The sequence below is a fragment of the Gopherus flavomarginatus genome, chromosome 9 (assembly GCF_025201925.1).
Source record: "Gopherus flavomarginatus isolate rGopFla2 chromosome 9, rGopFla2.mat.asm, whole genome shotgun sequence".
Classification (NCBI taxonomy): domain Eukaryota; kingdom Metazoa; phylum Chordata; order Testudines; family Testudinidae; genus Gopherus; species Gopherus flavomarginatus.
The window spans coordinates 65,144,868-65,167,285 of record NC_066625.1 but is presented as its reverse complement, the minus strand read 5'-3'; the positions used below and the strand labels follow the sequence as shown (position 1 = coordinate 65,167,285).

Genomic DNA, 22,418 nt, shown 5'->3' with positions numbered 1-22,418 from the left:
ACATCTTGAGGTCACAAATTCCATTAACATTTTTCCCCCCAAATCTTTAACCTTTAAATAATTCAGCATCAACACTGAAGCTGTTCCACAGGGATCTGTTCAGACTAGTGGGTTTTCATCTTATGAACTCCACAGGTGGAGGACCAGCAGATCTGTGCAGGGGTGAATCCCTGGCCCCAATTCATCCATCCCCTACACAGTACAATTCAGGGATACCTGAACTCTGGAAGACCCGTTTGTGCAGTACACACCAGTTTCTATGCTAGGGGATCTATGTTGGCTGTACATGTGTGCTCAGCCATCTACCTCATAAGTGTCATTCCTGGCACTGTGGCTACACAGTAAGATTTGACATGGTTTCTTTACAGCAACATTACACTGTATCAACTCACCTGTACCTTGGGACCACCTCCTGATATTTTAGAGATGTAACTCATGATATATTTAGCAGCTACAGTCTTTCCAGCACCACTTTCACCACTAGGAGGAGAGGAACACAAATACACATCTGTTAAGTGGTTCAAACCTGAAAACAACATGGAACTTGATAAAATGTGGGATACCACCATACTCAGCAGCACTAAAACTGTGTAGATAGAGAGGTTACCCCAAAATAAAAGTCTACGATAGTTAGACCTTCATGATTTAGTTTTCTAAGGAAACACTTTGGAAAACGTAACTGAAAGAAGAAAGATAAATTGTCACTCCTACCAAAAGGTTTTCCAACACAGGCCCAAATTCTACACTCTGATACACTAAATCAGGAATAACTCTAGTGAAGACAAGTATAAATACAGAGAAACTCAGGTTTCTACTGGAGTTGCTTGAGATTTACCTTGTTTAACCGAGAACAGCTACCACAATAATAAATATGCCCCAAATTTAAATCAGCTGATTAACAGCATATAGAATATAACATTCTAACATGATACTTCTGGGGCATGTTTGTCACTGAATGACATAGAATAAATAATGTTACATACACACACACGAAATCTTCACCAGACATATAAAAAGGGAAAGTATTAAAACAAAGAAGTTAATATACTTATGTTGAAATTTTTCAAGGGGCTAAGAACCCAATTACCATAGGATTTTAGTGGGATTAGTGTGCCTAATTCCCTTAGGTTCCATTGAAAATCCCAGCCTTATGTTTTAAGGGAAGCCATCTGCCTAGATTCCACAGGAGTCTTTTTGTTTTTAGACGTTCCTGAATGAAATCGTCATTCAGGATGTGATTAATAATGACTCACTGAGAACTATCTTCCTGGTCTTATGCCTCTTGACACAGGCTACGAGAAGGCTTAATACTCCACTCTAACTTTTCACAATTCCTTCCTTCCTTCCTTCCTTTAAAATATTTCATTTCAGTGGTGACATTAGGATACATCTTGCAACAGATTAGGAGTCCCTTTCATCTACTGCTAGCATTTGGACAAAGATCACAGGACCTCTCAAGGGGAAATAAAAGGTTCTGTGTTTGAACTGAAATGGGTTAAGACGATACTACATATGGGGAATGATTCTGATCTCACACTTAAAAATTGTGATTTTAATGGAATTAGTCCTAATTTACACTTGTACTGGTGCAAGACACATCAGTCCTCATATTCAACAAGAATGAGGAGGCTCCCAATTTGTGTGGAGCATGGGTAATTTCGGGACTAAAATGAGGGACACTGGCTGAGTATGCAGGAAGAAAGAAAGCAGTATGTCTGGATCAGCAATTTTTTAAAAGTATGGAGACATGAGAAGAATTAAATCAGTTCCCTACAGGATCATAGAATCACAGGACTGGAAAAGACCTCGAGAGGTCCTCTAGTCCAGTCCCCTGCACTCAAGGCAAGACTAAGTATTGTCTAGACCATCCCTGACAGATGGTTGTCCAATCTGCTCTTAGAAATCCCCAATGATGGAGATTCTACAACCTCCCTAGGCAATTTATTCCAGTGCTTAACCACTGTGACAGTTAGGAAGTTTTTCGTAATGTCCAACCTAAACCGACCTTGCTGTAATTTAAGCCCATTGCTTCTTGTCCTATCCTCAAAGGTTAAGAACAATTTTTCTCCTTCCTCCTTGTAACAACCTTTTAAGTACTTGAAAACTGTTATCAGGTCCCCTCTTAGTCTTCTCTTCTTCAGACTAAATAAACCCAGTTTTTTCAATCTTCCTTCATAGGTCATGTTTTCTAGATTTTTAATCATTTTTGTTGCTTTTCTCTGGACTTTCTCCAGTTTGTCCACATCTTTCCTGAAATGTGGCACCCAGAACTGGATACAATACTCCACTGAGGCCTAATCAGTGCAGAGTAGAGTGGAGGAATTACTTATCATGTCTTGCTTACAATACTACTGCTAATACATCCCAGAATGATGTTTTGCTTTTTTTGCAACAGAGTTACACTGTTGACTCATATTTAGGTTGTGATCCACTATGACCCCCAGATCCCTTTCCACAGTACTCCTTCCTAGGCAGTCATTTCCCATTTTGTATGTGTGCAACTGATTGTTCCATGTTATATTCTCACTAAGAACCAAGCTGTATCTAAGCTCATATTGTATCTCACTCTTTTTTAAAGAGAGTCAAATGAAACAGGAGAGAAAACAAAAAGCCTTTCTGAAGTGGCATTCCAAAATGAACCACCAATTACACTTTCACTTTTAAAAGATGTCCTCCTTTAGATAGAATTATGCCTTTAGTACTGTGACCTACTAGAGATGCTATTTACTTCCTGCTACGCTCCCTGGAATACTCTCATTCCAAATACAGTTTTCCCCATTAGCAACCAATAATTTTCAAGGACATTTCCTGAGTGATACAGTATCTAGGCTTGGCAGAATTCAATTTTTATTTTTTTTTATAATTGACAGGTAATATCACTGTTTGTTTTTAAGTTTTTTTTAAGATTTGCAGCTATTTAAATTTTCAGTTGCATGAAATTATGGGGAGTCAGAATTATATACTGACAGTAGACAGTGAAATTCAAAAAGTTAAAGCTTTAGAAACTGTTAAAACACAAACTGTCAATATCCCATGCCAAAATACATAAACTAAATATCCTTAAATCACCCAATCAGACCTGTTTTTACTATTCATTCACTAGTCCATTTGTAACAAGCCTAACTCAAAAGTCTAAACCACTGCATTTTGATGCTAGAAAGTTCTCAACCAGTATTTTTCTTACTTTGTTTATCTGTAAATGCTGAAGATTATTGATGGAAATATTTTCCACTGATTTATGCGTGTGCAGTGAAATCAACATTTACTGACATTTATCGATAGGCTTGGAAGGGTTCGATTTCTATCTGTATCTAACCATAGCAGCTCAACATAACAGCTAGAACCTTCAAAAGGAACCACAGGAGGCTAGGTACACAACTCCAATCGAAAGTCAGTCGGATACAGGTGCATACCTCCCAGACAACATTAGCATGCTGTTTACAACTACCTTTACATGGGGAAGCCCATAAATGGATCCCTAAAGTCACCATTATATCTAAGCTATAGTATCCCATTTGGGGCATACCTTGCAAGACCATGCTGTAGTAACCTTCAGGGCAAATTACAGAGAATGAGGGGAAAGAAATGCTAAGACAAATAACACAGCCTTTAATAAATTTGAACTCATTTAAAACAGTGTCATAAATCACTTTAAACAAAAGATTTCTTCACTGTATAATTTATCCCCCTCCCCTTTCTTCAAATTATGTGTGGTTTGTATTATTCATTTAAATAATAGTGGTAGCCATGAACATTAACTTGGAGGAATTTAGTTCCATTTTATTTGTAGTCTCTGGATTTAAGTGATACTTTAAATAATGTGACTTTGGTTTCAAGCCTGCCTTTTCACAGTTTACTTTAGATTTATACACGCACATACTTTTCCTGGTTTTTACAGTTTTATTGATCAGAGACCAGTAAATTGCCAATATTAAACTAGAACTGCAATATGATGATGACGATACATTATTTATACGCTGCAACAACTGCATCTGATGCACTTTGTTTGATAGTATCTTGCCTTCTCCTGAGTCAAGCACAAAATTAGTCAAATGCCTTGAAAATTGTGATAATTCCAGTAAATGATTCACCTAGAGCAGTTTTTCCACAGACACCTTTCTGCTTTCTTACTTCTCCAATGATTATAAAATAATACACGCTCTATTTTCTATCTTATATATCCTAGAAATGCGTGTTTCTTAAATTGAGCAGGCTATAATGGCTCAAGTTCATTAGAGAAACATAAAAATGACATTTCATTTGAAATAATCTCATGTTATAGTAGGAAATGTTTCCATATATAGCTGTTATAAAAATTGGAAAATATGGTATATATTCTAAAAGAAAAAAGGAAGAAACTGGATTATGGAAAATAAATTGTTAGTGGCACTGACATAATTAATTTTCAACCTGTTGTTAGTGCCCATGTTAGTGTCACAGCCCTAGGCAGTGTTTGCCCTGGCCTCCATGTTCAGGAAACAAGCATACACGTACTCTCAAACAAGAGGCATTTCCCCGAAAGTAACCGTTGGGGCTAGGCAAATTTTGTGGTCAGCCAGTTCCTGACAGCCCCCCCCATGAGGGTGGTAATGAGACATCTGTAAATCTCCTATTTAGGAGAAACCTGGCCAAAAAGCTGAACACGTCATTACCCTTATAAATTGCCCACCGTGCAAGCGGTGGGCAGGGAGAGACGCAGAGACCCGTATCCGTAACCGAGCCTGATCAACTCGAGGTCTCCCTCGGCTCCGTGTTCTCAGAAGCCTACCCGTTTGCCGGTGGTGATGAAACTTTTGTGGTTTGTGTGTGTAAGTATGCCTAGCTGCTAATTCTGCTAACTAACTGAGCCTGTAATCGTCTGTTGTAAGCCGAAGACGAAAGCCGATTCTAGCCGCCCCAAGGCTCCTGCGAGGGGAAACCCACTGACCAGGAAACCTTGAACGCAAGGGGGATTGGCCGGAGTCTCACGGCAATCTTTAACTGTCTTACTGCATTTTTTTTACTTAGACGAGTAATTGCATTTATGCTTAATAATAGCACCAATAGCACCTTTACTAACCCTTGGAAGGACCTGAATAAGCACTGGGACTTAGAGCGGTACCAGGGTCAGCTTCTGTTTGTAATTGCAGTATTTTTATTATTTGTTCTAGTATTGTATTGTAGGCCCAAGTTGTAACTAGTATTAAGTTGCTCCTTATCCGCACCTGTGACCCATTCAATAAACCCTCAATTTTAACCCCACGACTCATTGTTTGCGTTATCCCCATGCTACCTTCAGGGCACTTGTCACCCCTCCCGGGGATATCCAGTGATCGAGCCTCCGCCCTATCCCAACGCTCATTACCCGGTAGATAACGGGCACCTTGTGACCATATCGGTGGAGCGAGGGGCGAGAGTAATTAGAGATCAACACCTGTAGTCTTTCCTTACTGGAAATCAAATTCACTTTCTTGATATGTTCCTAATAATTAAAAAATGTTTTATAGGTCTACCCAATTTTTTCCAGTAGTAGTTGCTACTCTGGAAGAGTAAAAATTTGCATAACGCAGTCTCTTAAAACTTCACTGAACTCAGAAGAAAACTAATGAATTATGCAGAAACTTATTTCCACTTCTTCATCATTGAGAGGAAGTGTAATTTAGTGATTAAAGTAGGAGATTAGGAATCAAGACTTCTGACTCCTATGCCCCCCCTCTGACACTAATTTGTTGTGTGACTTGAGGGAAGTCACTTAAAATCCGTGCACAAATTTCCCCATCTGCAGAATGGGAGGGATAATACTTATCTACATGATTGGGACATTGAGGAACTTTTTAGTTAATGTACACAAAGCGCTCTTAGATCTACCGACCAAGGACACTGCAGATGTAAAATATTATTCTGCTGTGTTTGAAGGAGTCTACATGTAAAGTTTCATTTCTTTAGTTTTGTTCAAAGCATCCCTATCAGCTTTGCTACATACAAATATTTCTCCCCATACTGCTGATGGCTTTTGCCAGTGTTCCTTAACATGTTGAAGATTTGTGTGTGAATGCCTTTTCCTGAGTGGCTGCCATCAGTAAGATTCAATCACAGCTCCAGAGGCATCCTCCCCTGCACAAGTTTTCAGAAAATCAATTGTTTGAGGCTTGCATGGGCTTTGCAATGCAGCAGCAGGACTAGATTTTTTTAAACTGACTTTAACCAATTTAAGATAAAGAGTTAGTCAGATTGTTTTACTGAAAGGGGTAAAGTGGAAAGAAGTCTCTATTAAAGTAAATTAACATGAGTAAAGTTGTTGTACCATCCTAAGGTGATGATAGGTAGCCTTCTTGTAAGAAAACATTACCAGATGCAGATGAAAACTAAGCTGATATTAAGAACAGGAAGAGAGACTTGAATTGAGAAATTTCTTCACAGCACACTAAAACACTTCATGGAATAAGTCGCCCGAACTGATAAAAAAGGGAAATAAAGCTTCCACCTTTGCAGAAACATACCCCTTTAAGGATAATCTGAAGAACATATCTATTATCTCAAACAAAACAGGAATTACTAATCATAACATCCATTGCCATGATCACAAGACAATGATGCTCTAGAGGGAATTAAAAACCACATCAAAACAAGTCTCCAGACAACCCTTCATAGTTCAAATCTCAGCCGAGTGAATTGTTGTTTTTTTTTTGGCAGTTCTTAGGTATACACTGAAGGACAGCCATTTTTTTCTTTGGAACGGGGGGGGGGGGGGAGGAACAGCTCAGCAGGCTATTAGAGTGGAATACAGAAGCTAGATCAAATAATATACACTTAAATAAATCACCATGTTGTATGCCTTAGCAAAACTCAGTGAAATGAAATGAAATGTCAAACTGCTGCTGAAGCCTAAACTGCTTATTGTGAATAACATATTGGCCATTATGGCTACACGACAAATCACTTCAAACCACTCTCCCCTCCATATATGGGAACAAGTGCACAGACAGATCTGTTGCCTCTTGTGAATTTCAGATGCATGCACTAGTAACTAAAATTGTCAAATATCCAAACTCTTTAACCACTCAATTGCCATGGATAAGCAGAATAAAGGATTTGCCCATCACCTGTATGGCTCAGATAATAGAAAACGGTCTCATGTTTATAAATGAATATTCCATGCAAACATATCTTTGTGAACAGCTGGTTCAATGTCATTCTTGCCTTTCATGGAGATGCAAACCACGTTTTTGTGACATTCTGCCCCTCCTGCCCTCTTTCCTCCAAAAAGCACTGCATGGCCCTGGGAAAAGAGGGATAGAGCAATCCCTGTTTCTCCTGATCTCAGGGACTCTGAGATTCTGCTTAGCAGCTACAAGGGCCACACAAATGGTGCTAAGAAAGGCTCCTTGCACCCTTCCCCCTTCCACCTGGACACACGCTGTGCACCTGCATCCAGGCCAGGAAGAATCCAACCCTTGAATAGCCTCATTGTTTACATTGTTCACAATCATTCATAATAGCTCAATGTTCTTCAGCTATAATTAGAAACATGTACAGTTTTCTTAACACACATGGTAATTATTCCACAAATAAAACAGGCTTGTCTCTCCCTTGAAAGATATATGACAAGACTCAGTATATTCTAACTAGATGAAACTGGCTGTCTCACCCTTCTATCAGCCAGGAAGGATAAAAGAGCATATATCGATAAACAGGCACTGGATGCAGAAATGGCATCAGTGAAAGGAAAGGAGAACGCTTTTTTTCAAAACAGTAAATGAATAGCTTCAGATTTTAGCTGCAGAAGGGAAGGACCAATAAAAGATAAACAAAGGAAAACCCTAACTACCTTATATGAATAAAAGAAAACCAGAGCAGAACATTTCCATGGCATTCTTAGTATACTTTCACCAAAAATAACATTTAACTTCAGTAATGTAGAGAAGACAGAAGAGCTCGATGTTTGCTGTGAGGAAATTACTCTGGATGAATTTAAAGCAGCTACTGAAAGTCTAAAGAACAATAAATTGCCAGGTAAAGACCAAATTGCAGAACTGCTTAAAGCAAGTGGAAGGGGCAGTATGAAAATCCTGCTATGCCTCTTCAATTTGGTCTGGCAGAAAGAATACACCGAGGGATTACAATCAAACTCCCCCAAAAAGGATATTTGAGTTTTGTAACAAGTGGCACGGGATTATGCTGCTTTCAGTCCCAGGGGAAAGTCTTCTATGCAATCACCCTAAGCAGATTTAGAGACAAACAAGTTGGTTTTTGACAAATTGATCTTGTGTAGACCAACTCTTCATCCTATTGTAGAGCAAAGCAATGAATGGCCGCCCTCCGTAATCCTGAGTTTCCAAAAGGCATTTGACAATGTAGATAATCACGGTGACAGATAACATTAAACAACAAAATCATTCAAATTCATTCAAATTATTAAAAATTTGTATCAGAACATTCAATGTGCAGTAAAGATAAACTAGAAGCTAATGGACTGGTTTAATGTTAACAGTAGTGTCAGGCGAAGTTGCATCTTGTTCTCCATCTTGTTTGTCGTTGCTATTGACTTTGTTATGTGACAGATTGTCAGTATGGAAACGGATACTGCATGAATAGACTGGGAGCTTGGAGTCTTAGACTTTGCAGACTTTGTTTGTCTTATGAATAAGCAGTTAAAGATATGCAGCAAAAGACAAATGGTCTTGCAAATTCTGCCAAGCCATTAGATATTATTAATAAATCAAAGATGAAGTTATGAAAATTAATTTACCTACCAATGATTTTATCTACTTGGAAGGTAAAGCCTTGAAAAACATCACTAAATGTACTTAGGTGGGTAGTATCATTCACAATTCTGGTGATTCCACGTTTGATGTAAAGTCCAGAATAGGAAAAGCAACTGCTGTATTTCAAAAACTCTATACAGTAGGGAAGTCCAATGTGATTAACAAAACCACCAAACTTTAGATATTTAGAAACACTGTCCTAAGTGTCCTCTTCTATGGAGCAGAGTCCTGGAAAACAGTAAGTCCATTCAATGCAAATTGAACAGCTTTCATTACAGGTGTCTGCAGAGAATGTTCAATGTAAAATGGCCAGATATAATCAGTAATAAAGAAGTCCTAGAATGGGCACAGCTGCCTATAACAAGTGGTACAGAAGAAGAGATGGACCTATTTTGGATATCTTTTAAGAATGCTCCCTAATAGGCTACCCACAGAAGCATTTCTTTGGCAATGCCAGAGCAAGAGAGTGGTGTACTTTTACATCATTATAACTTCATCGACTTCAGTAGAGTCACTCCAAATTTAGACTAGTGAATGAGACGTGGATCAGCTTTGCATCTTGTAACTATGTAACTATTAGGAGCTGTGATGTTATAATCAGAAGAATATTTGAGTAATCCAAAGCAATGTAGATGGAATTTGATCAAGGGGACAAAAATATAAAATGAACTAAAACGAACCGTACGACCAGCTGAATTCTTTGATTTGACAAATCTAACAACCCAGCAGTGAACCATTCAGAGTTGTCCCCAAAACCAAACACCAACATAAAAAGCATCTGGAAACATAGTCTCCTGCTTTTCCTGTGTTTATCTCTCAAAAATAATCTTAGGAAAAATAAACATGCAACAAGGAAGAGGAACATTTTGTATATAATGTCAATGAAAATGATTTTTTTCTTTCCTTCTTGTTATACCCTTCAAATGTATCAAGCACAACACAGGAAGAGTGTGATGAGGCTGTGCACACGTCTCAGGGACCACAAACCGTCCTTTATTTACAGAATGGTCAGACTTTCAAAAGAGCTCATTACCCACAATCAGGGTCTGGCTTTTATAAACGAACTCAGCTGTCACAATTCAGGCACCTAAATAACTGTCCAGATTTTCCAAAGACCTTGACATTCTGGGTGCTAGGCATGTTTGAAAGCCTGGCCCTTATGGAGGTCAAATCCAGAATTGTTTCTCTGAACCCTCAAATTTTGGGGATTCAGATAAATTGGACCTGCATATGAACTACCCCAAGCTCTGGATTTGAAGGACCAAAGCTCAAAGCAAAACAAAATTTACTTGTTTCTAACATCTATGAACATTAGAAATGGGACCAAATAACTCTAGTATTGCTAAAAAGAAAGCGCGGGGGGGGGGGGGGGGAGGCTGAGCATATGTATAATCAATTATTTCCAAGGAGCTACATGCTCTTGTTTTCCAGTACTAGGAGCACCCATACACTTTTCTACTATGGGATGTCACCCTTGGGAGCTTGGCCATGACTATGAGTCACAGCTCAAAAAGAAATTCAACAAGTATGAAGAATTTTCACAAGACTCCTCCTTGCAGGCTTTCAGGTGCAGCTCATCTGTGACACATGTTAAGATGATCTCTGCTTTCACACTATGGCATTCAATATGATAGCAGAAAACCTTGTATGAGGAACTCCTTCAGATACAAAGACTCAGACCCTGGCCCCTGCTCTGGCTCCTTTGCACCACTCCAGTGACATAATGAGGCCAAAAAGTTCCCCAGGTGCCTGTAAGTTTCCTTGGTATGAGGAAACGTTGGCTGACACAACTAGCTCTTTGCCACCTCTGAAAGCCCCTGGCATAAGAGGGGTGGCTAGAGTAGACTGAACTCACTGGTTATCCCCATAAGACAGATAGTTCTTTGAGGGCTGTTACAAATTTAAATACCTTTCTGCTGATCTAAACTAAGGTGGGGACAGGGACAGTGGAAGACTTCCTGGGCATAGCTGAGGGGTCATTCCAAATACTTTTTGGTTCAGACCGGAAGTTATAGACGCACTGTTTGATTTAGTGATGACTTTATAAAAAACTAAGTAAGGTTCAGGGCAGCTTTAACAGGTGACACCTGTTAAATATAGTCCATAACAACTTCACATACAGTAGAACCCACTAACAATTACCTCATATACAGCAAAATCCCTGTGGGAATGAAGTAGAAAGGAAGTCCTGAATAGAGCTGATTGGGAAATTATGAAAAGCCAGTTTTTAAACCGTCTAGCATGGTTTTATTTGTAATCATGTCCCTTTCATATACGTTCTCCAGAGCCACTGTAGTTTTGGAAAGGGGACCCTTGACACGAGTCAGGCATTGAGGAGGGGAAGGGTTCTTTTTGTTAAGCTACAAACGAAGGTAACATTATAAAACAAAAATGAGGAACCAAAAAATCCTGAAATAGTCAATTTTCATATATATAAATACTAATATAAAATTGATGAAAGAGAAAAAGAAGAATGGTAATGCCCTCAAAGAATTTACAAGACTCTTCTTTTACCAGATGACGTGCTAGAAGGTTGCATTTGTGCTGAATGCGGTTGATTGCGAGTGTACAGTGCATTATAATTTTGCAGTAAGAAATGAAAGGGGGCCTATTTGTGGGTGATTATATTATGCCTTCGGGGTGTTAAAGGGCACAAGGTCAAAGACTAAGTGACTTTAACCATATGAGAAATGCAAAAATTCTCTGCTTGAGTATCTGGCTGCTTATCTGAAATTGAATTTTTATATATAAAAATAAAGGAAAGCATTCAGCCTGTACATTTACTAAGCATTATTAAACATAGCTACGACATCACTTGTGGTCAATTAGAAAGCTCCATAATGCTCCCAGGGTTCTAAACTTCCAAAATAAATAATACATCATCAATATTATCTGAGATCCCCCACAAAACAAACACAAATGGATAATTCTATATAATTAAGGGAATCTAGCAATAAAATGAGATCCTGCTTCCTTCTGAGAAAGCTTTAAACTAGCAGCTCTAATAGGTGAACAGCTGTTTTCTTACCTGATAATGACACACTGGTTTTCTCTGTCAATAATCATGTTTCTGTACATGTTGTCCGCTAGAGCATAGATATGTGGTGGATTTTCATACTGAGCCTATGGGAGGGGGTTGGGGAATATAATGTACATTTCAGACAGAACATTAAATACCACAGAAAAAAATAAGTATTTAGCATGGAAGAGTTTCTTGCTAGGACAGAACATTCTGCATCTTAAATTGAGGGTACGTCTTCACTACCCGCCGTATCGGCGGGTAGCAATCAATTGTTCGGGGATCGATATATCGCGTCTCATCTAGACGCGATATATAGATCCCGGAATGCGCTTATATTGATTCCGTAACTCCACCAACCTGAACAGAGTTGCGGAATCGACAGGGGGAGCCGCGGACATCGATCCAGCGCCGTGAGGACGGTGAGTAATTCAATCTTAGATACTTCGACTTCAGCTACGTTATTCACGTAGCTGAAGCTGCGTATCTAACATCGATTTTCCCCTGTAGTGTAGACCAGCCCTGAGCCTCAGACTTCAGCAGTTACATATTAAAATCAGCATAAGTTCTTTCTAAGGAGCCTTTTTCATGATAGCAACCAATAATCATTGTCACTGTTGAGATTTGTTATTGATCTCCCAACCATAATTTTTGTCCTGGCTAAGATATGTAAACGCTGTATTTAAAAAATGTAGAATACTTAAATACATACTTGTCCAAGAGAAACTCACATAATTTATGCCCTTTCAGAAGTGGCCTTAAGATAACAAATAAACAAGCTATACCACTGCACAGAGCCTCAAGCTGATTGGCCACATCGGACCCCCAGCCCATTCAGACGGAATAGTATATTCAGTAGTTTTCAGTCTATGGACAAGCCTGATTCCAGTGCAGCAGATTGAGTTACCTATGTCCTAGTGCCCTCCCTCTGCCCCATACTTACAGCCCAATTTTCAAAACTGGCTTCTGTGTTTTGGTGTCCAGCTTTAGAGATTTAAGGTGTAGGTAGCTGGTGAAAAATTCTGGTATAAGGGAACTGTCTGATGTGGGAAACCTGATTTTGGTCAAACTTAAATCAATAAATGAATCTGTTTTGCAAGCTTAACTCTGTTTCAGTGACTCCAACATGTAAATAGAGGGAAAAAAAGAAGCAGGACTTCACTAAAATTAGATGCATTCAAATTAAGTTCTTCTAGGCCAATAAGTTCCACCACCACCAAAACCAGTCAACATATACTCACATTAGTCCAAACAAAGAGAGAAGAACCTTAACATACAATTGAATATCTGCAATATCTTATAGGAAACTTTACTTACAGCTCCCTGATACATTTCAATTTCCTTTTCTCCAAAGTATGGCATCTGTTTGAAAGGATTCACAGAGATTAACACAGATCCAATATATGTCTGTATTCAAGAGCAGTTAAGGTTCATGAGACTTCGTCAGTGGCTATAGTTTCGTAAAGCATTACCTTATTACTGGTGATGTATTATACAATATTTTGAGCTATAAATATCTATCAATAAAGCAAACCTTTACAAAGACAATTGGGTTTCCCATCAGTGCTGTTGAAGAACTATCCTTAATAGTAAGAATTATATTACTGAGGCTTACAAATACAAACATATTACATATGATTCAGAAAATATTTATTTTAATTTTTTTAAGTTAAGCGTGGAGCTCAGGAGCCTGTATCTGAGGACAAAAAAAAAAAAAGACACTTTCAGTAAAAATACAAAAAAGGAAATGATATATTTGAACAGTTTAGCCTCTTTTGGAGTGTCTTATTGACAGCTTGAGAAGGACTAGCTGCTGTGAATGTGACAAAAAGCAGCATTTTAAAGGGACCATCTGAACTCTCAGTGGTGTAAACTTCAGTGGAGCTACCTGATGTACAGATGTTAAGCAGCGTACTCTCAGGTTGGGTCAGTTCTCTGATAAGAGACTTACGAAGTGTGCTGCAGGAAGTGGTGTTAGTGATTCAGTAGGTGGCACTGTTCTAGACAAGTTACTATGAAAGCAGCACCCCAGAATGGTGTTGTAGGGCAGTGGAGCTCAATCTTGCCAGACTACTGTATCCCTTTCAGGAGTCTGATTTGTCTTGCGTACCCCCAAATTTCACTTCACTTAAAAACTACTTGCTTACAAAATCAGACAAAAATACAAAAGTGTCATGGTACACTATTGTTGAAAAATTGCTTACTTTCTCATTTTTACCACATAATTATAAAATAAATCAAATGGTATGTAGTGTATAGTATATACAGCTGTATATAGTGTATAGCATATACAGCAATATAAACAAGTCATTGTACGAAAATCTAGTTTGTATTGACTTCACTACTGCCCTGGTTAAATTCTGCTTTGGGTAATTACATTCTGATACCTGAAATGCTCCTGCAGATTCCATGTGTGACATTGCAGCCTATATAATTTTATAAAAATATGCTAATGAGTGAATATAATGTAACTGAAATATGCTTTATGTAAAAGGTCTCTTGTAAGATATCATTACAAAGCTTATAATCTACTGAGTGTGATCTTCCTATTTGTATAAATGTGCCACTCTTGTATCTGAAACTAGAAATATGAAATATAACTCTGAGGGCCTATTGTAATTATGCAAAGTGTGGGCCATTAATGGTGGTTTGGAATCTTGATGACTCCCATTAACCAGGACAATTGTCTGCAGGGTGTGTTTTACCTGTAAGTCTTCCTCTATTTGTGTGCTGGCAAGTGGGCAATGAAGTCTTGCAGTGACATGTGATCGTGTCACCTGAACTGGAATCCATCTTTAACCTGGTGCCTTTCCATTGAGAAGGAGGGGGTGGGAACCCAGAGAGGGATAAAGGATTCCCGCCTTATGCAAAAGGTATATAAAGGGATGGAACAGAACAAAGGGTGGGAAGGAGCCATCATGAAGAATCCCCTAGCTACCAACTGAGCTGGAAAAAGAGCTGAACCAGGGGAAATAATTGTGCCCAGGCCTGGAAGGTGTCCAGTCTGAGGAAAAAACTTACTGAAGCATCTTTGAGGGTGAGATTATCTGTATTCAGTTTGATTAGACATAGATTTGCGCATTTTATTTTATTTTGCTTGGTGACTTACTTTGTTCTGTCTGTTACTACTTGGAACCACTTAAATCCTGCTTTCTGTATTTAATAAAAATCACTTTTCACTTATTAACTCAGAGTATGTATTAATACCTGGAGGAGCAAACAACTGTGCATATCTCTCTATCAGTGCTATAGAGGGCAAACAATTTATGAGTTTACCTCGTATAAGCTTTATACAGGGTAAGATGGATTTATTTGGGAGTTGGGCATCTGAGTGTTAAAGACAAGAGCACTTCTGTTAGCTGCTTTCAGGTAAACCTGCAGCTTTGGGGCAAGTAATTCAGACCCTGGGTCTGTGTTGGAGCAGAAGTAGCTCCAGCTACTTCCCTGCCAGCTCAGCAAGGTAGGGTTCTGGAGTCCTGAGCTGGCAGGGAAAGCAGGAGCAGAAGTAGTCTTGATACAACAGGTGGCAGCTCCCAGGGGGTTTCTGTGATCGAACCTGTCACACTATGGATATGGAATTGGGTAGATTCAGCTAATTAGCAACCTCTCAGTTGCCAGCAAAAAGTTGCTATTATCTGCAGTTGCTAATAAGTGGAAGGCGGGTTTGTGAGGCAACAGCAGGAAAGGAAGCATTGGATTGTGCCTTCGCTGCCTGCAGCCCTACAAACCTGCCTGAGAGCAGGTAGCAGCAGAGGGGGCGGGGCTGCAGCCCAGATGCTAGGGCTTTCCCTGGTGGGAGCTCACATACTACCTCTCCCAGCACTCTCCAGGAGTTGGGGCTCAGCACGTCCCAACAATTCCTTCCTCGTACACAGTCCCACAGCCGGGTGCAGCCCAGAGAGTGCAGGGAAAGGTACTGGGCAGCTCCAGCATCTGGGCTGCAGCCCCTCTCCCTGCTACTGTGTAGCCCACGGCCTCCCCTCACAGCCCCACACCTGTGTGGTCTCTTGCAGAGCTGTGGCCCCAGAAGGAAGCACTGGGTGCTGAGAAGTGCTGAGTGCAGGCCTCAGGCTGGTTTATTCGGCTGCAGCCAGAAAAGCAAAGTCTCAGCACTTCCTTCTCCAGTTGCAGCCCCAAAAACCTGCCTGTAGGGGATGCTCAACACATCCCAGCGCTTCCTTCTGGGGCAGCAGCCTTGCAAACTGCCTGAAGGTGGCGCCTTTCTTCCAAAAAGAGATGGTAATAAACCACATGCTATTCTTAATTTCCAAATCCCTAGTAACAATTATGTTTAATGGGATGGGATTAGTTCCTGGCAATATATTGCCATTAACTGGAAGCTGCTAATATCAGGAATGCTATTAAATGGAATCTACTGTACTTCACTTCCTTTCCTTAACTGTTATATAGTTATGCTGTGTGCTCTTACATAGCTGCAGTGTTTTACTGCAGAAAATTTAATTGATGGATGAAGTAATTCCTCTGTGCATGTGTAATACAGAATTAGTATTTAGTGCCCTACATAAGAATCTATTGTTATGGAATAATAGCTGCAAAATGAGGTCATGTTAGCCAGTAAGGAAATAAAAGCCACTGCACATAATTTCTGTATTGTGAATTTGCAATGCTCCCCTCATACATTTTTGGATTTAATTCAAAGATGAATGACAACATCCAGGGCACCAATATTGTAAACCACGCACTCATTATGTCAGTATAAACCTATGAAATGATTGTTTTCTGATGAAAAACTATGTCAGCATTTAGTGGAAAGATTCAGTAAACTCTGCCCCAAGTGGCACAGACTAATGTTCATTCATGGATGGACATATTAACAACTGAAAATTCAGGAGCTGATCTCTAGATTAAAAATAAATAAATAAATAAAAGCCTGCACAAACTGGAGAGGGATAAAAAAGTAATAACAGTATTTACCAGAAAAATCTAAAATCTAACCTGTCTGATTTAACCATGAATTCTTCTGAAAAACACTTAATAACACCACTTTGTTAGACTGATAATTTTAATACAAATGCCACATTTTTATAGGGAGAAAATGAAGTATCAGACATGCTTTCATCAGTGCAAAACACAGGACTAAAAACTTCACAAGTGTAACCCAAGAGAGAGAAAGCTCCAAAGGAACAAAGGTATTTTGTGCTACTAAATGGAAGAGTACTATCTCCTGGCCGCAACTTTTTGCTCAATGTGTAAAGCATTTTGCTAAATCCCACATGAACTTTCATATAAAATGCTCAGCATCTTTCAGTGATCTGCTTTCATGGATGGATGGATAGAGGGACGGAGATATATAAATATATATTAATTAGTCTTATGATCTATAGCAGCAAGCCCACATTGCCCCAGTAAAAACATGTCCATAAAGGATACAAAGATGTAATCATCCATGTACCGTTTCTTTAGATTCTCCACTATGGAATCCTCTGTGATTTTGGAGAGAAGGACCATATCATCCACTCCACTTTGTTTGACATTGTGACTCTGCCAGTGATATCGGTAGTGCCCCTTGCTGCCCTGTAAAAAAAATGTAATATATATTGAAGAGATACAGATTTCTCATTAGCTTTAAAAATTGAAGAGTCAGTTCATTCAGATATGCTGATCCCCAAATTATTTTCTCACATTAAACAGCATCCCTCATCTCTTGCTTAGACTCAGAGACAAATAAAAAGGCATCTCTGTATACACAAATAATGTGAACTTCAAAATTTTCAGTTAACAATTGAAGTATCAGTCACTCATCAATCTATTTAGTTTATCAAAGAGAAGATTAGGAGCTGATTTGATCATGGTCTACAAGAACCTACATGGGGAGAGATTTCCAATAATACACAGCTCTTTAATCTAGCAAAGAAAGGCATAATGAGATCAAATGACTGGAAACTGAAGCTCAAAAAAAAAACCCTCCATACTATAAATAAGGTGCAAACATTTAACAATCACTATAATTAAGCACTGAAACAACTAACTAGGGATATGGTGGATTCTCTATTACCTGCAGTCTTTAAGTCAAGACTGGATATTTTTCTGAATGAATATACTATAACTCAAACAGAAGTTATGAATTAGATGCAGAAATTATTGGGTGATATTCTATGGATTGTGTAATGCAAGAGGTCAGACGGTTTGATCTTAATGTTCCCTTCTCATTTTAAAATCTATGAATTCTTGTATTTAGTTGATATTTACATAGGAATTCTCTCAGCAGGCTACAGAGTGCCAGAGGAACTACTGTACTCTATGGTTACTACTGAAGTCTCAAAATATTACAAAGCACACAACTTTAAACTAAAGCCAGTCTTCAAATCTGTTTACTTAAACCAGTGCAAACCCATATGTGGACACTCTTAAACATATGGCTTATATGTAGCTTAAATTGGTAAAGAATCAATCAATTAAGCTACATTGATGTAAGCCAATTTTAAATCTATTAAAAGTGTTCACACAAGGGTTTGCACCAATTTAACTAAAACAATTTTAAAAGCACATCTTGAGGAAAATCAGTGAAACCTGTAATATATACAAGGCCTAAGAGTCTAGTCTCAAAACCCAGAGAAAGTAATGGAAAGACTCAGTGATGAGCTGCCAAAATATTAACAGGTTCCCTCCTCCTCACCCCACGAGGGGGTCGTGTCCCCCTCAGGGGGTCATGTCCCATCCAACCCCCCATGTTTCCCAGGACCCCTGACCCATCCACCCCACTTCCCTATCCCCTGACTGCCCCCTGCCGTCCCATCCAACCCCTCTTCTCATTCCAGATGGCCCGCTGGGACTTCTGCCTCATCCAACCACTCCTCCTCTCTGTTCCTGACTGTCCCCAACTGCCTCATCCAACCCCTGCTCCTTCCTGACTGCCCCCTGGGGACCCTTGCCCCCATTCAATCCCCGTTCCCTGCCCTCTGACCGCCCCGACCCCATCCACCCCCCTACAATCCACCAAACTCCACTGCCCTCTTCCAACACCCCCTCCCTGCTACCTGCCTCCTTACCGCACTGCCTGGGGCTGGGGCGGGGCCGCTCGGCCGGGACCGGGACCGGGACCAGCACCGCGGGGCCCGAGACTCCCTGGGCCGGACCGGAGCCGCTTGGCTGGGACCGGTGCTGCGGGGCCCGAGCTGGGCCAGAGCCACTGGGGCCAGAGCCGAGGGTCCTCGGCCAGGACTGGGCTGGGGCGTTTGGCCGGGGCCAGGCCAGGGCCAAGGAGAGTTGGACAGAGCCGTGCCGTGCCGTGCCTCCCTGGAGTCCTCCTCGCACCCCCCAGCACCAGCTTACCTGCCTGTTGCTGGTTTCACGCTTCCCATGAATTCGTGGGAAGCAGGGGAGGGGGAGGAGGAGGAGGGCAGAGCATTCAGGGGAGGAGGGGGATGTAAGCTGGGGCTGGGTGGACAGCTGCTCGAGCTTTTGTTAAATTTAAAAGCTTTTTTAGAACAGGTTGTCCTGGAACAACCAGTTCTAAAAGGGTTTCTAAATTTAGCAACCAGTTCCTGCGAACTGGTGCGAACCGGCTCCAGCTCACCACTGGAAAGACTCCCACTGACTTTTAATAGGCACTGTATCAGCCCTTTAGAGTGGTAAGAGTATTTCCCACTAATGAATCTACACTCTGGTGGACCTGCCTAATTGTGAGTCCACTGTCCCTGAGTGACCCCAAGCCCACCCTTCTGTAGCCATGTAGATGGCATTCAGGGAATCCACAGCCCAATGGAGCTGCAGAATGGACAAGTTACCAAAGTTTCTGCCTTTTGTATGTCAGATACTATCAATGTGTTATTTCATATAGGAAAAGTATATGCCATGTCAGAAGAAAATTCATTCTTAAATGTGTATTTCTTGCTACAAATTATAAATGAAACTCTGCCAGTTTAGCATTTTATCACAGAAAATTTTGGCATCTTCCAATATTTTTTTTATTTTAACCAGTCACAATAACAAGTGGTATTTGATTTAACTTAGATTTGTCAAGAAAGAGGCACCTGCAAGACATAGGCCAACCATGTAAAAGTTTTCATATAATGTGAAAAAGCTTCTGCCTGAGACTGGTGGACTTTGCCTTAACACAATGAAAATAGTGATTTGGAAGCATTTTTTTAAATGAAGGAACGAATTCATTTTTGGAAGATATTTCAAGCTATATGACTAAAAGATCAGCTGAGGGTCAGAATATTTGAAATTTGACGATTTGCTCAAAGAACATTTGAAAAATCATCAGTATTGTGGCTCAGGGAAGACCAACTTTTTAACACACCAAACCTACAATGAATTCAGCACTACAATGGCAGAGCGGCTCAGAAACCAATTCACTGATGAAGTAAAGGATGCCAGGAACTATTCCATAATAATCGATTCAACACCAGATGTGAGTCATGTAGACCAATTAACCTTAATTTTAAGATATGTGATTGGCAATGGTGAAGTTGTAGAGCGATTTCTTTGTTTTGCCCCACTAAAATCCCACACTTCTGAATATCTAGAGACGGCAGTTTTGGAACACTGCAGCCAAATCCTGTGAGGGAGCTACACATTTTTACAAAAATTGCCACCTTAACGTCTGTCACTGAGTGGTTAGAGAGGTTGAAGTGTTCTCCTATTGGTTTTTGAATGTTATGATTCCTGATGTTAGATTTGTGTCCGTTTATTCTTGGAAAGATCATTAAGTGGTCTGCCGAGACCCTCAGCAATTTTTAAGTAGTCTGTGAGGGAAAAAAAAGACTACAAAAACAATCAAGGTGCCTCATTTTATTTTCATTTACTTCCTGTTACTTATAATATAGGAGGAAGATGAAGAAAAAAGGAATGAAAAACAGCAGGGGAGATAAGCGAGAATGTTCTTCTTCTTGGCTGGGTCCCCGGCAGTGGTGGGTGGGGGGAATGAAGCTGTGCACAGGGCCCCACTAACTCTAAGTCTGCCACTGGGTGGTACGGGAACCAATACAAGTTTGTGAGGCACTGAGTTAGCTAAAAGAATAGGAATACTTGTGGCACCTTAGAGACTAACGAATTTATTGTAGCATAAGCTTTCGTGGGCTACAGCTCACTCCATCGGATGCATGTATCCGATGAAGTGAACTGTAGCCCACGAAAGCTTGTGCTACAATAAATTTGTTAGTCTCTAAGGTGCCACAAGTACTCCTATTCTTTTTGCGGATACAGACTAACTTGGCTAATACTCTGAAACCTGAGATAGCTAAGTTAGCAAAGACAAAGCACATCAGTTTTAGAGAGGTAAACTTGACAAGGTCAAAAACCATGATGTGGGTAGGGGTATGACTTCACCTAGCTATCTTGCAGTAAACACTACAAATGCTTTGTCTCCCCTTAGGATTCTATAGCAAGATAACATTGTCAGTGAAGACAAAGCCTGAGTAGCTGTAAAAAGAGGAGCTTGGCAGATTTAAACAAACCTCAACTTGCGCTGAGTTCTCAAAAACACAGGCTGGAAGAGAGGTCCAGGGGGTCAGGATGCAAGGGGTCCCTCAGCAACTTGGTTGATGTTCTCTAAAACAGTGGTTCTTAAACTAGGGCTGCCACTTGTTCAGGGAAAGCTCCTGGTGGGCTGGGCCGGTTTGTTTACCTGCCGTGTCCGCAGGTTCAGCCGATCGCAGCTCCCACTGGCCGCGTTCACCGCTCCAGATCCGTGGGGGCTGCAGAAAGTGGCACGGGCTGAGGGATGTGCTGGCCGCCCTTCCTGCAGCCCCCATTGGCCTGCAGAGGCAAACTGCAGCCAGTGGGAGCCGTAATCGGCCGAACCTGCGGACATGGCAGGTAAACAAACTGGCCCGACTCGCCAGGGACTTTCCCTGAAAAAGCGGTGGCCCTAGTTTGAGGAGGACCTGCTCTAAAACCAATGTTTGGAGTAGATTTAGGCTATGTCTGCACTGGCAATTGAACGACAAAACTTTTGTCTTTCAGAGGTGTTAAAAAAAACAAAAAAACCCTGAAAGACAAAAGTTTTGCTGGGACAAGTGCCAGTGTGAACAGCGTGTTGTCGTCAGGAGTGCAAATGCCGCTCATTGGGGGTAGAAGTTTTTTGTCAGCAGGAGAGAGATAGCCATGTCGCTAAAGGCTGTGTAGTGTAGACACAGCCTTAGGAACTGAGGCGGGACAAGGAAACAGGAATAAAGGTGTGTAGTGCATTGTTGTCAGCTTTTGTTTTTCATTTTGTTGCTCTTCCATGCTTATGATCAGACCCACTTTGCATTCCGACAAGAATATTTGGGGGTCATATAATGACTTCCTGTGCACTAATGTTCTGCTGTTAGAGCTACCACACTTTAGGAATGCCAATGCAATAGCTAGCACATTGAACTCAATTGTAAGACTGAAATCTGACAACCAATAACACCAGCGGATATTGATCACATGATTATAGTCTTCTGCTCAGTTTTATTCTGTTATTCCTGTTATAAATGCTCTGATACAATCAAAACCGTAAACAAGCTAGAAATTAAGATTAAGATGCACTTTCCATTTTTCTGATCTCTCAAGTCTCAGCAACAACAGACAAGAAGATCATTCTACAGACACTTTGGACTAGTCCATGTACCCAGTGGTGAATCTCCCTTTTTGTAACTATCTTCTAATAGTACAAGTCAATTGTTGATTAAAACAAACAGATAAGGCTATTTGAATCTTGA

The 22,418-nt window shown here is 40.4% G+C and overlaps 1 protein-coding gene across 4 annotated transcripts in view; it reads right to left on the bottom strand.

The window, feature by feature from the left end:
• MYO1E (myosin IE) overlaps positions 1 to 22,418 on the bottom strand; it is a 160,115-nt gene that overhangs the window by 68,869 nt on the left and 68,828 nt on the right. For 3 of the 4 annotated variants that reach the window (XM_050967908.1, XM_050967910.1, XM_050967907.1), the window contains exons 2-5: positions 17,155 to 17,298; positions 13,081 to 13,170; positions 11,773 to 11,867; positions 393 to 480 (exon numbers count right to left, since the gene is read on the bottom strand). In XM_050967908.1, coding sequence (XP_050823865.1) covers positions 393 to 480; positions 11,773 to 11,867; positions 13,081 to 13,170; positions 17,155 to 17,298 — 417 coding nt within the window. The remainder of the gene's footprint in view (positions 1 to 392; positions 481 to 11,772; positions 11,868 to 13,080; positions 13,171 to 17,154; positions 17,299 to 22,418) is intronic. The other variant, XM_050967909.1, reaches the window with a different exon arrangement.